The following is a 16,530-nucleotide window of genomic DNA, read 5'->3' as shown; positions in this document are numbered from 1 at the left end:
GGATCTCGTTGAAACTTACAGAATACTGAGAGGCCTGGATAGTGTGGAAGTGGAGAAGATGTTTGCACTTGTAGGAGAGACTGGAGGGAACAGCCTCAGGCTGAAGGGACAATCCTTTAGAACTGAGATCAGGAGTAATTTCTTCAGCCGGGGGTGGTGAATCTATGGAACTCGTAGCTACAGAAGGCTGTGGAGGCCAAGTCACTGAGTGTCTTTTAGACAGCGCTGGATGGATTCATGATTAATAAGGGGATCAGGGTTATGAGGAGAAGGCAGGAGAATGGAGATGATAAACATATCAGCCATGATCGAATGGTGGAGCAGACTCGATGGGCCAAGTGGCCTAATTCTGCTCCTAGATCGTAAAGTCTTATGGATGCAAATTTGACACAAGATAAAGCAACAGGTAGTGATTGGAGGGGGAATATCAAGGTGGGAGGGAAGACTGAGTGAGGTTTGCCAGGGCTAAAGAGACTCAACACCAAACACCTCCAAACAATGCACTGAAGCAACAAACAAAAGCAAGAGACTCTTAAAACACACTGCCGAAACGATGGAACACAAGTCAGTATTTACTCTGAATACAAACTGTGGTAATATTGCACAGTGCTCTGCTCAGAGCACAACTTGCTCACTGTGTTCATATTTCTGGTCACTGAGATTTGAGGGATAGTGCGAAAAAGTGGCATTGAGGAAGATGATCAGCCATGATTTCACTGAATGGCAGAGCAGGCTCGAGGGGCTGAATGGCCTGCTCCATCTCCTATGTTCCTTTGTAAATGGTAATGTTCGAACAGACATCAGAAGATTCTTCTTCATCCATTCATGGATTCCAGCCAGCTTGGTAAAGAAAATACTCTGAAAACATTGAAGGAACAAGTAAATGTAAGAATGAGGGAGGTGCAGTGTTTCTTTTACTGGATGAATGAATCAAAATAGGCTGAATGACTTCCTGAATCTATAGGCATTTTGCTATTTTTCCTTGTCACCCCCCCCTCCCCCAAACCCATACGTACCAAATACTTATAATTTAGTGATCACCCAACAGGTCACTGGAACACAATGACATGCCATGCCTACAATGGAGAGATCAATGCTTGTGATCATAGAATTTACAGTGCAGAAGGAGGCCATTTGGTCCATCGAGTCTGCACCGACCCTACTTAAGCCCTTGAATTTAGTGCAATGATCCAAAAAGCAAATTGCAATCTTGTTTCCATTGCCATGAGGATCAGTGACAAGGGGGCACTTTGAATGGTTTTAGCTATTGAACTGAGGAGATCTTTCCCATCAGGTTTTTTCTCAACACGCTCTATTTCCATCTCCATGAAAGCAAAATGCTGCAGATGCTGGAAGTCTGAAATAAAGCCCATGGATAAACTCAGCAAGTCACAGAGAAATAGAGTTAACGTTTCGAATCTGTAAGGCCCTTCTTCAGAACTGAGGAGGGATGGAAACCAGGGGCTGGTTTAGCACAATGGGCAATTGGCATTGAAAGCCCAAAGGGAAGTGAGATTTTTTTTGAAGCTGCTGTGATCTGGAATGAACTGAGCGAAAGAAGATTCAATACTGACTTTCGCAAAAGAATGGGATTTATATTTGAGAAAGGAAGATTCTGGGGAAAATGCAGAGGGATGGAATTAATTGGACAACTCTTTCAAAGAGGCAGAACATAGATGATGGGCCGAATGGCCTACCCCTGCGCTGTATCCTTCTATGGGTGGAATCGTGTTGAGGCCTCGGGATCTTGCCTGCTGGCTGAAGAGTCAGTGAGCGACCTGCGTTGTCTCCTTTCAGGAACCAATCTCTCCCAATGCTCCCTCCAATTCCTGACCCACTTCCTCCACCCCACATTATATAATCCATCACATTTAATAATAACTTATTGTCACAAGTAGACTTCAATGAAGTTACTGTGAAAAGCCCCTAGGCGCTACATTCCGGCACCTGTTCGGGGAACAGGAATTGAACCCACGCTGCTGGCCTTGTTACAAGACAGCTGTCTTAGCCCATTGTGCTAAACCAGCCCCTGGTTTCCATCCCTCCTCCGTTCTGAAGAAGGGCCATACAGATTCGAAACGTTAACTCTATTTCTCTGTGACTTGCTGAGTTTATCCATGGGCTTTATTTCAGACTTCCAGCATCTGCAGCATTTTGCTTTCATGGAGATGGAAATAGAGCGTGTTGAGAAAAAACCTGATGGGAAAGATCTCCTCAGTTCAATAGCTAAAACCATTCAAAGACCCCCCTTTCCCCATCCCAACAGAAGCTTGTTGGTACTCAGCTCTTGGTAGGAAGGAAGGGGTTGCAAGAATTCTCCTCCCCAGTGAGTGACATGGGGAGGGGATCATTGCTGGAGGGGAATTTCTGATTTAAGGAACAGTCACTGCCAATTGTTCAGAAAGATTTGAGGGAGTGAGGCACAACTCCCGGGCTGAATGTGTTGCCTCTGCTGCTGGTTTAATGTTTAATGCGTTGAAGGCGGGCTGGGGGCGGCTCACTTTGATGTGGAAAGTCTCCATTTACAGAGCAGCTGCTGATTAAATTCTCTTTGTTCTGCACATGTTCACGGAAAGGAGAAAGTGGCCACTTCCTTGCAAGGAATGTGGCTGCGGTTCAAAGACTCCTGGCAAAACTTGAACCCATCCCACCGCCTCCTCCGTAACCCGCGGTAACGACCTTCCCCCTCCCCGCTCATCGACTGTGGGGGGCGTCACTCCTGTCTCTCTCGGGTGTGCGGAGTGGAGTGTGCGGGGATTCGGCTGGAGGCTGCGATGTGTTAGAGCCAGTACTCGGGGAAATAAGGCGGAGATTATGTCCTCGATGTTCGGTAAAGTGCGGGGCGGGGGGGTCGCCGCTCTGTCCGCCGCCTCGGAGCGGGAGCGGGAGCGGGCTCTGCAGGCGGCCACCCCGGGGTGTAACATCGGAGTGCTCGGCTGCCCCGGCTCCGGCAAATCGGGTAAGTGCCCCCCACTCCCCGTCTCAACTCCCCCCCCCCCCCCCCCCGACAGCCCCATCCTCACCCCCCCCCCCCCCCCGACAGCCCCATCCTCACCCCCCCTGGCATGCCCATCCTCACCCCCCCAGCATGCCCATCCTCACCCCCCCCCCGACATGCCCATCCTCACCCCCCCGACATCCCCATCCTCACCCCCCCCACACCCCATCCCCCCCCGACATCCCCATCCTCACCCCCCCCAATCCCCATCCTCATCCCCCCCCCACATTCCCATCCTCATCTCACCCCCCACATGCCCATCCTCACCCCCCCGACATCCCCATCCTCACCCCCCGACATCCCCCTCCTCACCCCCCCCCCGACATCCCCATCCTCACCCCGCCCACACACAATTCACATCCCCCCCATCCTCACATCCTCATCCTTCCTCACATCCTCATCAGCCCCACATCCTCATTCCCCCCCCTCCCACATCCTCATCCCTCCTCACATCCTCTTCCCCATCCTCATCCCCCCCCCACATCCTCATCATCCCCATCCTCATCATCCCCCTCGACATCCCCATCCTCACCCCCCCCCCCCCCGACATCCCCATCCTCACCCCCCCCCCCGGACATCCCCATCCTCACCCCCCCGACATCCCCATCCTCACCCCCCCCGACATCCCCATCCTCACCCCCCCGACATCCCCATCCTCACCCCCCCCACATCCCCATCCTCACCCCCCCCCACATCCCCATCCTCACCTCCCCCGACATCCCCATCCTCACCCCCCCCGACATCCCCATCCTCACCCCCCCCCCACATCCCCATCCTCATCCCCCCCCATCCTCACCCCCCCATCCTCACCCCCCCATCCTCACCCCCCCATCCTCACCCCCCCATCCTCACCCCCCCATCCTCACCCCCCCATCCTCACCCCCCCCATCCTCACCCCCCCCATCCTCACCCCCCCATCCTCACCCCCCCATCCTCACCCCCCCCATCCTCACCCCCCCCATCCTCACCCCCCCCCATCCTCACCCCCCCCCCATCCTCACCCCCCCCCATCCTCACCCCCCCCCATCCTCACCCCCCCCCATCCTCACCCCCCCATCCTCACCCCCCCCATCCTCACCCCCCCATCCTCACCCCCCCATCCTCACCCCCCCCATCCTCACCCCCCCCATCCTCACCCCCCCCATCCTCACCCCCCCCATCCTCACCCCCCCCATCCTCACCCCCCCCCATCCTCACCCCCCCCATCCTCACCCCCCCCATCCTCACCCCCCCATCCTCACCCCCCCCCATCCTCACCCCCCCCCCCATCCTCACCCCCCCCCCCATCCTCACCCCCCCCAATCCTCACCCCCCCACATCCTCACCCCCCCACATCCTCACCCCCCCACATCCTCACCCCCCCACATCCTCACCCCCCCACATCCTCACCCCCCCCCACATCCTCACCCCCCCCACATCCTCACCCCCCCACATCCTCACCCCCCCCACATCCTCACCCCCCCCACATCCTCACCCCCCCCACATCCTCACCCCCCCCACATCCTCACCCCCCCCACATCCTCACCCCCCCCACATCCTCACCCCCCCCCCACATCCTCACCCCCCCCCACATCCTCACCCCCCCCACATCCTCACCCCCCCCACATCCTCACTCCCCCACATCCTCACCCCCCCCACATCCTCACCCCTCCCACATCCTCCCCCCCTCCCACATCCTCCCCCCCCCTCCCACATCCTCACCCACATCCTCATCCCCCTCTCACATCACCAGCCCCCCCCACATCACCGCCCCCTCCCCCCCCCCCCCCCCCCGCTCATCCCCCCAGCCCACCCTCATCTCTCTCCACACACCCCCCCCCCGCCCCCCCCCCCCCCCACCACCAGCCCATCCTTATCCCCAAAATCCCCACTGGAAGCTGTCCAGATGTGTGAAAATCTCACTTGCCGCTATTAGTGAACATGACAATTTCCCTGAGAAATGTGGGGGTGGGGGCATCGTTCAGAGAGAAGGATTTTACATATCGCCACTGAAATGTGCAACTTTTGAATTACAAGGAGTATTATTGAAAATTCCCAACCATTAGTTAGTTCGTCTAATTCTTGTTATGTTTGAAGCATTCTAATGAGACTGAACACCAATATGTTTCTTCCTTTAGCTCTGACTGTGAAATTTCTCACTAAAAGATTCATAAGCGAGTACGACCCTTACCTGGGTAAGTGCCATAGATTTCTTTTTCACCCTACCCCCAGTGTCCAACTTTTCAATCTGTACCTATTTTTTTAAAATATAAATTTAGAGTACCCAATTATTTTTTTCCAATTAAGGGGCAGATGGTTAGAGCGTGGTGCTAATAATGCAAAGTCGCGGGTTCGATCCCCGTATTGGCCAACAATGCCAACCTGTCACAAAATCACCTCTCTCCTCGTACCTTTTTCCCCCGAACGTTGGTAGTGAGGGCAGGGCACCCTGTTTCTCCAACGCAAAATTAGTGTTTGTACCGTTTGGCTTTGTATAAATTATCTTAACAAAATTTTGGGTTAATAAAAGTTTGTTATTGACTTAATTACTTAAATGAGGCATCCCTTATCTTTGGGACACCCCCACAACCCAAATGTGCAAACTCCACACGGACAGTAACCCAGAGCCGGGATCGAACCTGAGACCTCTGCGCTGTGATGCAGCAGTGCTAACCACTGCACCGCCGTGTCGCCCCAATCTCTTCCTATTTTAACCTCAACCCACCTCTTGAAGTCAGCCCCGCGCTGGAAGCCAGTTACTCCCGTGACACAGAGTCTCCCGCCCCCCCCCCCCCCCCCCCCCATTCATTCTCTGCCGGCCTATCCGCTGTTGCTTGTGTTTCTGGGTGGGCTTGGGACCACCAGAATCCCCATTCGAACACTTGAAGGTTGGTTAAAGCAGATATTCTGTACCCTGGAGTCCAAACAAATGTTCCAACTATTTTGTGGAACATGAAGAACCAGGAAAACGAGATCAAATTAACTGAGGGACAAATTAAAGTGACAGTCCCAAATGGAAACTGCCATAAACAAAAAATGAATCACAAAGGAAACTTTTAAGACATTAAGTCAAAATGAGATTAACGGGGTCAATAAGCAACCCAGCTCCTGGAAGGTCTCGATGATGCCCGTGGATGCTTCATACTCCCCTCTCCAGGAACACCCGGCCGTGAAGGTAGCCACGGAAGAGGGGCAGGCAGCCAGCCAGGCCGGACAACCCCTTGATCGCAAACTGCCTGAACCTGTTGGTGGCGAGCGTTGCCAGGAGCAGGTTCACGAGGAGGCTGTCCTCCCGCCCCTCCGCCCCACGTGCCTGTAGATCAGGAGATTGGGGCTGAAGTGCAAACAAACCTGCAATAAAATGTTTTTAAAATAATGAAACGGGAAGTGCGGTCTGTCGCAGCTCACATAAACATGGTCCACGGACTCCACAAGGCCGCAAAAAGGGCAGATATCTTGGGAGTCTGTGAACCGGTGCATCCTACAGTTGTGTGATACTTCTGCGACACCCTCCACCCCAGGTCCCCGACGTTAAGGTGGAGGACTCCTTCAACGAGGGACATCTGCCGCTGGATGGCAGCAAGGCATGCCAAGGTGTGTCCGGGCGAGGGCAAGGAAGTGAAGGGTGTGCAGCAGCAGTCCATACAAGAAACCCCTCTGTGCAGTATGAAAGGGGACGGAGGGCATTTCCACGACCCGATTCAAGCTGTGGTTCCATGCAGTTTACTGTCCTGTCACGTGTTACGCCCTCACCCAATCTCGATTATGGCAGCTATAAACCTCTTTGAGACATTCTATGCCAATAATAATATGACTGTGTGGAGTTTGCACGTTCTCCCCATGTCTGCATGGGTTTCTTCCCACAGTCCAAAGCTGTGCAGGTTAGGTGGATTGGCCATGAGCAATGTCGATGATCCATGGTTACGGGAAAGGGCGGGGGAGTGGGCCCAGGTGGGTCGGTGAGACTCGCTGGGCCGAATGGCCACCTTCCACAATCTAGGGATTCTATGGATGGGGCAGGATGGGAAAGATGGAATTGAGATGGCGTAGGAAGAGGGGGTGGAATGGGGGTTGGAGCAGGGGTGATAGAGGATGAAAGCACTGGGATGGCATGGGAAAGTTGCCATGGGATGAATATAGCAACAGAGAGAGTAATTTCACTCCAAATCTATTGAGGGTCTCTGCCAGTTTATTTATTTATGACCCTGAGGGATATTGACAGGGTAGATGTGGAGAGGATGTTTCCTCTTGTGCGAGAATCTAAAACCAGGGGGTCACTATTTAAAAATAAGGGGTGCCTCATTTAAGACCGATGAGGGGAATTTTTTCTCTGAGGGTCGTGCGTTTCTGGAACTCTCTTCCTCACAAGGCAGGAAGCAGAATCTTTGAATAATTTCAAGGCGGAGTTAGATAGATTCTTGATACTCAAGGGCGTGAAAGGTGAGGGTAGACGAGAATGTGGGGTTGAGGCTACACTCCGATCAGCCATCAATGATCTTAGTGAATGGCGGAGCAGGCTCGATGGGCTGAGTGGCCTTTTCCTGCTCTTAATTCATATAATGATATTTATAAAAAGTCATCAGTAATTAAGTCGATAACAAACTTTTATTAACCACCTGATTCACCAGGATAGGTGGCGGGAATGTGGAACTTGCTGCCACATGGATTGGTTGAAGCAGAGAGAACTGATACCTTTTTAAGATGAGGCTTGATACATAAGGAGAAGGGGAATAGTGGATACAATGAGAGGAGGTAATCGTAGTGAGAGGAGCTGTTGTGGAGTCTGAACACCAAGACCGATCAGTCGGGCCAACTCTATCTATGCTGTCGATTCTATTTGAATGTTCTGACAAATTTAAAATGGCAATTGTCATGGACACACTGTTGCAAAGCAGGGGTTCTGAAACACAAACACTTCAGTACAGAATATTCAGTGTACAAAAATACCACAACTAAACTGATTACAGCCGATAATCTATCGGTAGTTTTACACAAGGAAGTGGCTGACGTATTCTGCAATAGCTTATAGTTCAATTTATCTCTGCCAGTGAGTTACTGAAACTTGCCTCGACTCTATACCAGGGGTAGCTGGTAATGCCCACATTTTCTTTTGAGGTTTTTAATAATGCATTATTAGTCTATCTAATTTTGACACTCTTATCCATTACTGCAAAATTATAGCAGTGATTCAACGCACAAGAATCCATTTGGAGCTCTCCCCTATTTGTTTAAAAAAAATAAAATTTAGAGTACCCAATCTTTTTTTTTACAACTAAGGAGCAATTTAGCGTGGCCAATCCACCTACCCTGCACATCTTTGGGTTGTGGGGGTGAAACCCAAGCAGACACGGGGAGAATGTGCAAACTCCACACGGACAGTGACCCGGGGCCGGGATCGTACCCGGGTCTTCAGCACCGTGAGGCAGTAGTGCTAACCACTGCGCCCCATGCCGCCCTTCCCTATGTATTTGTGTATTAAATGCTTATTTTCTTTGGAGTGTGTGAAAAGAGTTGGTCGGTGATGGGGATGATGCAGGAAATTATCGAGGTGTTTATCAGACCTCTATCATTTCTCAAAGTTATCACCAAGATAAGTTGTTAACTTGTCAGCATTCCTCAACAAAGACTTTTGCAATCTAGATTCAAATGAAGACTAGAGGGATAGATTATATGCCATTCGCATATTTGCTCTTCTGTTTTCGAAGTTCCCGATGTGTTTTGCTTGATTTGGTGATCAAAGGACTGTTCGTTGCTGACAATATTATTCTGTTCCAGAGGATACCTACAACACTGAAGAAACTGTAGATCACCAGTCAGTCCTCTTAAAAATAATGGACACAGCTGATCAGGTAATGAAGGCTTAAGCAGTGCAAGGAGGGTAAATGCTGGATCTGGTAGCTGCAATAGCAAAATATCCAGACAACTAACCCAACATTTTATACTGATTCAAATAACCTAAATCTTTCATTTCTAGGCTTCTACAGAGTTAATAATAAATGGTGCTTGAGTAGACAGTTAATGAGTGAACCATTGGACTTTTAAATACCTAGTTTTCGCTGAGCTATTTAATATAAAACTTAGTAACTTGGCTACAAGGCTACACTTCTGCCCTTTCCGACCAAATACATTACACAAGGCATGTCTGAGACTAATGTTTTTTTTTTAATTTAGAGTACCCAAATCATTTTTTTTCCAATTAAGGGGCAATTTAGCGTGGCCAATTTACCTAACCTGCACATCTTTGGGTTGTGGGGGCGAAACTCACGCAAACACGGAAGAAAATGCAAACTCCACACAGCCAGTGACCCAGAGCCGGGATTGAACCTGGGACCTCGGCGCCGTGAGGCAGCAGGCCAAACCCTCTGCGCCACCGTGCAGCCCTTTCTAAGACAAATGCTAATAGAGTTTTAAAATAGCAAGGTAATAGAGTGACACTTTTCTAAGAGTTGTCAGTTCAGTAACAGTAAACAGACGAGGTAATGTTTTCCTCTACTTTATAGTACAAACGTACAGTTGCATTTTTGTCTATATTCTTCATCAGCTATTATATGTTCGAGAAGCTGCACCCCTTCCAGTTCCCTTTTCTCTTTCAAAACAAATAAACTATAAACTCGTCAATTAAGGTACTGTTTAACAAATATTACAATAGATAAATATGGCACAGATGTACATTTAAATTAAAGGGTTTTGTTATAAACCTCAATTATTGCTAATCTTATAGATATTACACAAATGCCTTTTGCACTACACATTTTTAACTGATAAATGACTGTGGGAATGTTAATAACTCTGGTGAGACTAAAGGACAGTATTAATTTTAACTTTGGGACGAGGGCAGCATGGTGGCGCAGTGGTTAGCTCTGCTGCCTCATGGCGCCGAGGTCCCAGGTTCGACCCCGGCTCTGGGTCACTGTCCGTGTGGAGTTTGCACATTCTCCCCGTGTTTGCGTGGGTTTCGCCCCACAACCCAATAATGTGCAGGCTAGGTGGATTGGCTACGCTAAAATTGCCCCTTCATTGGAAAAAATGAATTGGGTGCACTAAATTTATTTTAAAAAAATAAATAAAAATTTACTTCGGGACTCAATGTTGAGTTCAGCAACTTTAGATTGTGACCTTTCTCTTCCATCTTAAACCCTTTAAAAAAAAAAAAATGTCATTCATGTATTGCCTCAATGTATAGGACAGCACGGTAGCTCAGTTGCTTCACAGCTCCAGGATCCCAGGTTCGATTCCCGGCTTGGGTCACTCTCTGTGGAGTTTGCACTTTCTCCCCGTGTCTGCGTGGGTTTCCTCCGGGTGCTCCGGTTTCCTCCCACAGTCCAAAGATGTGCAGGTTAGGTGCATTGGCCATGATAAATTGGCCTTAGTGTTCAAAAAGGTTGTGTGGGATTACTGAGTTATGGGAATAGGGTGGAGGCGTGGGCTTAAGTTGGGGTGCTCTTTCAAGGGTCGGTGCAGACTCGATGAGCCAAATGGCCTCCTTCTGCATTGTAAATTCTATGAATCAATGCAAACCCCCCCCCCATTCCCACTCCCACACCAGGCCATCTGTCTTTTGTTCTTAAAATTGCTACATTTGTTTGCAATCTCTCTCACAGCTACATAGTTCTGATGAAGAGCCATAAGGACTTGAAACATTGACTCTGCTTTCTCTCCTTACTGATGCTTCCAGGCCTGCTGACTTTCTCCAGCAACCTCTGTCCTTGTTTCAGATTCCAGCATCTGCAGCATTTTGCTTCAATATATTTCAAGTTTCTTACTGAATCTGCATTATGCTCCATGTGTTATGGTTTCCTGCCTTGTTGGCTTTCTATTTTTAGCAATCATTTTTACCCTGTTACGGAAGACATTTCACTTTTAAAATGAAACTCACAAGCCTTGTGACAGGGAGAACAACATCTTTTTGCGGATGGCAAGGTGCGGGCGGCATGGTGGCAGAGGTTCAATTCCAGCCTCGGGTCACTGTCTGTGTAGAGTTTGCATTTTCTCCCCGTGTCTGTGTGGGTTTCCCCTGGATGCTCTGACTTCCTCCCACAGTGCAAAGCGGTGCAGGTTAGGTGGATTGGCCACGCTAAATTACCCTTTAGTGTCCAGGAATGTGCAGGTTCGATTACGGGGAGTGGACATGGGTATAGTGCACATTCGAAGGGGTCGGTTCAGACTCGATGGGCCAAATGGCCTGCTTCAGCACTATGAGGATTCTATGATTTTAAAGTTTTCTCACTGGCCAATCAGTCTCAACAGTGAATGAATGTAGGATAGAATAGGTGTAATTAAACCTAGATGCTTTTTTTTTCTAAATCAAAGAACATCGTGAGTACAATTGGTAATATTTTCTTATGCTTTAATTGTAGTAAAATGGTGATTCTTTCAAATGCGGTTTTGTCAAAAATAACAGATCTCCACAAATATTGTTGCACATAGCAATCAGTGAAATTTTACACCCGTACCGTTGCTGAACATGAGAATATTTGCATCTTTAAAGACAGTAAAATAGTTGGGGGGGGAGGGAGAGAGAGAGACTGATACGAGCAGAGGTGAGACCATGAAGAATGAGATACAGAACTAAACAAGTACTTTGAATGAAGAGTGCCGGTTATCCCACCCGGGTACTCTGGAGGAGAGTCTTATGGCCTTATCAGCTTATGTCGTTACTGTGAAGTGATTTATGTATCCGTACTCCTAGATTTCTTTGCCCCGTACCCATTTTAACTCCCTTTGTTAACGAGATGTGTATCAGCAGCGGAATGATCATAGCTTCAGAGCAGATTCCCTGCAAAATTTGTCAGTCGCATTCACGTAAAACGTGTTACTATTTAAAGAAAAGTTTTAACCAACCCAGTGACCAGCCAATAACTTTGATTCCACGGTATATTTTCTTCAAATAGCAGGATAGTTACAGTATTCCATAGTATTCATGGTTGCCAGATTGTATTGTGCAGTCTGTGAATATGTATGATGTGTATTATATCAGTGTTTATGCTTTGCTAAGGTGCGTGTGCCTGTGTTTGCTCTTAAAAGCATTTTTCAGATAACTCCCTAATTTAACAATGTGCCTATGACTTCATAACGGTGAACAATAATTTATATTTTGAAAACTAGGACAAACCAGCGAACTCTGAACGTTATCTGACTTGGGCAAATGCATTCATTGTCGTCTACAGTATCGATAATAGGAAGAGCTTTGAAGGCTGTCTCCATTATCTAAATGCAATTTCTACTCATGCCAAAGGACTGCCACATGACTATCCAATTATTTTGCTGGGGAATAAATTGGACATGGAGCGATACAGGTAAGAAATATTGTAACATATGACAGTGAATGACTTGGGTCTGCAGGAATTTGAGGGGCTTAGTCATTCAATTGCCACTCAGTCTAGACATAAGATCCTGCACTTAAAGAGATTTGTGCTCATGAACTTCCCCGAATGAAAAAATATTGGAGCGAGAGTAATTTGTTCAGCCTCTCAAGTCTGTACCGCCATTCAGTTGGAGCATGGCTGCTCTGTAATTAATTCAGTTCACCCACCTTACTTTCATCTCGCCCGTGCCACTGTAACCAAATATCTCCGTTGCAGGCAGCTCAACCCTACTCTGCAAAGAAAAGTGTAGCCTACAGTGAGACAGCAATAGAGACCAATAATCCTGGATGCTGCAGGTGCACCCCTATATTCCCCCATTTTATAGGGCAGTGTTTTTTTAATGATGCTTTTTCAAACAGCTCTGATAAGAGTTCCACTCTTTAAATGACTTTGAAGCGTATTCCTTATTTATGTTGCAAACTTGGATAGAACTGATGCCCTATTCGGCATGAATTATATACTTGAATTCAAAATGCTCGTTACCTATTATGAGGCAACCTTTGGTGTCTTTTTTTTTTCAGATGGCAAAAATAAATAAATGTTGGTTTGTGCCTTCACCTTCTCTAGCATGTTTATTTGAAATTATTAAAGCACGTTTGTGTCCTTGCAAGTAATATAGAATGTAAATTTGTTTCATTCCAAGATCTGTAATTCAGACAACTCGAACATAGAACCATAGAATCTTTACAGTGCCGAAGGAGGCCATTTGGCCCATCAAGCCTGCACTGACCCTCTGAAAGGGCACCCTACTTAGGCACATTCCCCTGCCTTATCCCTGTAACCCCAGCTCACCTGCACATCTTTGGACTGTGGGAGTAAACCGGAGCACCCGGAAGAAATCCATGCGGACACGGGGAGAACGTGCAAACTCCACACAGTCACACAAGGCTGGAATTTGAACCCAAGTCTCTGGTGCTGTGAGGCAGCAGTGCTAACCACTCTACATCTCAAAGTATTTTAGATATTTGCCATTTATATATTATGCATATTAACATATTTCGGAAACGATCTATTTTCTGTTTTCAGACAGGTAAGCAAGTCTGATGGACTGTCACTGGCATCCAAATATAACTGTTCATTTTATGAAGTGTCTGCTAGTTTGGATTTTGAGTCTGTGCAGCATGTGTTCCACGAACTGATTCGGGAGGTGAGGCGCGAGACTGAACGTCATCTTCCTGTCAGGCCTCTCTTCATTTCCGAGGACAAACCAGTGTTGGGCATCGCCCACCCACCTGCCTTTGCCCACGCCGTTAAGCACCACCCGCCTATATTTGGAACGCAACGTCTGTCCACTGCCACCTACAAGGAAATTCCCACCATCACGTCAGCTAAACTGGTCACTGTGAAGTCAGCAAGGGCACAAAGCAAGCGGAGAACTCCCACACTAACGTTACTGAAAGGATTTAAAATATTTTAAAATAGTAATCATTGCATTGAATGCCAAAGCTCCGCGTAACTTTCTTCTATCAAGTTAGGTTAAAAATTCTCTTCTGGCTAGCGACTATGGAACTAAGACTATCGCAAAACTTGATCATTATCAACCTAACTAACTGAACATTAAGGACTTCATCTGGTATTAGTCTGATCTTTTGTGAGACTATGTGGATTTGGGATTGGACAAATGGACCGCCAGGTGTAGCAGATGGCGACCTGTGACCTTTGTCAATTGCTGGCTGAAGCCTCTTTTGGGAAAGGATATTTATTTGTTGCCGTGTCTGCTACAGGAATGAAGCCAAAAAAGGAAATGTATCTGTTCCAGTAACCTGAGGGCTGTCATGAAGACATATTCCTCAATATGTTTAAGATGATAATGGGAAGTCAAACGTTGATTGCAGCACATTTCGGAGGTTAGAAAGAATGAACATTTTTCAAGAGCTAACATTGGACGGAGTGTTTACGTTTCAATTTTCTGTTTTAAGTCGTGTTCATTAGATTACATAAGGTTTTGCATATTTTATAAGGAAGAGGAATGCACAGAGACTCAATAAACTTGCACACACAATGCTTTCTGCAATCTTTTATCTGTCTGGTTATGAAATTTCTTTTTGCAAATGATTGAAGCATTAGTCCTTGAGAGTGGGATGTGTGCAGTGCAGGGCACTTCTTCTGAGTCGAAACCAGGTTAGCTAAGGTGATCATCGTCCTTTCTCTCTTCTCACCCGTCCTGCCACCTGCACTGATATAGGCGACACCCAAACAGGTGCCGGAGTGTGGCGACTAGGGGCTTTTCACAGTAACTTCATTGGAGTGTTAATGTAAGTCTACTTGTGACAATAAAGATTATTATTGAATAATGGGTGGCACGGTAGCACAGTGGTTAGCACTGTTTCTTCACAACACCAAGGTCCCGGGTTCGATTCCCACTTGGGTCACTGTCTGCGGAGTCTGCACGTTCTCCCTGTTTCTGCGTGGGTTTCCTCCGGGTGCTCCAGTTTCCTCCCACAAGTCCCGAAAGACGTGCTGTTAGGTGAATTGGACATTCTGAATTCTCCCTCTGTGTACCTGAACAGGCACCGGAGTGTGGTGACTCGGGGAATTTCACAGTAACTTCATTTGCAGTGTTAATGTAAGCCTACTTGTGACAATAATAAAGGTTATCATTTATCATTATTATCAATATTATCACATGTTGCCAGACAAAGTGGGCGCGATTCTCTGAAATGGAGACAGAGTGCGCCGTCGTGAACGCCGTCGAGGTTCACAATGGCGCAAAACGGCCCCTATCCCGACCGATTCAGGGCCCAAAAATGGGCTAGGAGCGGCGCCGCGTCATTTACGTGCGTCAGGCCTTGGCGATGCATACATGACGCGGCCGGCGCCGCATAACTGGCGTCACCCGCGCATGCGTGGTAGCCGTCCTCCCCGAGTCCGCCCCGCAAGAAGATATCCGACGGATCTTGCGGGGCTGTGGAAGAAAGGAGGTCCTCCTTCAGAAAGGCCGGCCCGACGATCGGTGGGCCAGACCCCATTTGAGGCCCCCCCCCCCCCCCCCCCCCACAGGCCGCCCCCCCCCCCAGCGATCCCGCACTGTTAACGCTGGCAGCGACCAGGTGTGGACGGCGCCGAGGGGAACCCGCCGTTTTGGTCAGGCCGCTCGGCCCATCCGGCACTGAGAATCGCGGGGGGTACTGGTGAATCGCCATTTTGGCTGTCTCGGGCGATTCACTGGACCATGCCGCGCAAAACGCGATTGTGCCGACCTGGCCGCTTCTGTGAATCGCGGCAGGGCGTCGGACCGGCATCGCGGGAAAATTTGGCGACCCAGGCGATTCACCAAACCGGCGCGGGAGCGGAGAATCGCGCCCAGTGTATTTGGGCAATTGCAAATATTCCATTGGGTATGGGGTTCTAATATGACAAAAGAATCCATAATTTGACCTGAATTAACCGTCTCACTCCAAGGTGATGGGGATGGCCAGTGTGACGAATTGAAATGTTCAGACTACTGCATTGGGATGTATTGAACTATGTTTGGACTTAAAATGTATGATCGGATGCTGAGTAAAGTTGTCGATTATGGCCTGTGAGTAATTGTTGTTGACTGAAGATCTAAATAAAAATTTTAATAATCCTGATATTCATGGCCAGACAACCATTGAAAATGAACCAATAAATAAATAAATATTAAATCACAGAATAATACAGCACAGAAGAGGCCCTTCAGCCCATCGAATCTACACCAACGCATGAAAAACACCTGAGCTGCCTACCTAATCCCATTTGCCAGCACTTGGCCCAGGACCTTGAATGTTTTGACGAAATACAAACACTTGTTCGCATTACGGTTACATCACTTGCTGCACAATCCCAGATATCTGTTACCTATCAGGCAAATGGCGCCATTTCTTAATCTTGTTCTGGTTTTATTTCCAGCATATTGGAATATATAAGCTTCTTATTTGTTGGGGAGAAAAGCACTGGGCTAGATTCTCCGCCGGTGGGCTTCTCCGTTGCGCCGGCAGCACACCCACATCCATGGGTTTCCCGACTGCATGGGGTGGCCAGAATGGGAAATCCCATTGGCAGGTAGCAGGAACAGAGAATTCCGCTGCCCAGGAAAACGCGGCTGGCGGAACGGAGACTCCCGCCCGCGATCTTTCAAAATTTATCTCTGATTATTCATTGGATTGTAAGATTCAGAAACGGAAGCTAATTTTGTGACTTAGTACTTGTCAATAATGTTGGATT

General features: G+C 48.2%; 1 protein-coding gene across 1 annotated transcript; it reads left to right on the top strand.

Moving 5' to 3' along the window:
- The first annotated feature begins 2,326 nt into the window (after positions 1–2,326).
- Positions 2,327–14,361, top strand: rasl12 (RAS-like, family 12). The gene is made up of 5 exons (XM_072470594.1): positions 2,327–2,959; positions 5,116–5,172; positions 8,753–8,826; positions 12,083–12,273; positions 13,369–14,361. Exons 1-5 carry the CDS (start codon positions 2,815–2,817, stop codon positions 13,757–13,759), a joined length of 858 nt encoding a protein of 285 aa, XP_072326695.1. The 5' UTR covers positions 2,327–2,814; the 3' UTR covers positions 13,760–14,361.
- The last annotated feature ends 2,169 nt before the right edge of the window (positions 14,362–16,530 follow it).

The sequence above is a fragment of the Scyliorhinus torazame genome, chromosome 12, assembly GCF_047496885.1.
Source record: "Scyliorhinus torazame isolate Kashiwa2021f chromosome 12, sScyTor2.1, whole genome shotgun sequence".
NCBI lineage: Eukaryota > Metazoa > Chordata > Chondrichthyes > Carcharhiniformes > Scyliorhinidae > Scyliorhinus > Scyliorhinus torazame.
The sequence above is the reverse complement of the archived record's forward strand: the minus strand, read 5'-3'. Positions and strand labels throughout refer to the sequence as shown.

Excerpts from the sequence above, each read along its gene's own strand:
- rasl12 (XM_072470594.1), top strand. The coding sequence starts at position 2,815 with ATGTCCTCGATGTTCGGTAAAGTGCGGGGCGGGGGGGTCGCCGCTCTG. Across the intron at positions 2,960-5,115 it reads CCCCGGCTCCGGCAAATCGG|CTCTGACTGTGAAATTTCTC; the intron begins GTAAGTGCCCCC and ends TTCTTCCTTTAG. Across the intron at positions 12,274-13,368 it reads TTGGACATGGAGCGATACAG|ACAGGTAAGCAAGTCTGATG; the intron begins GTAAGAAATATT and ends TTCTGTTTTCAG.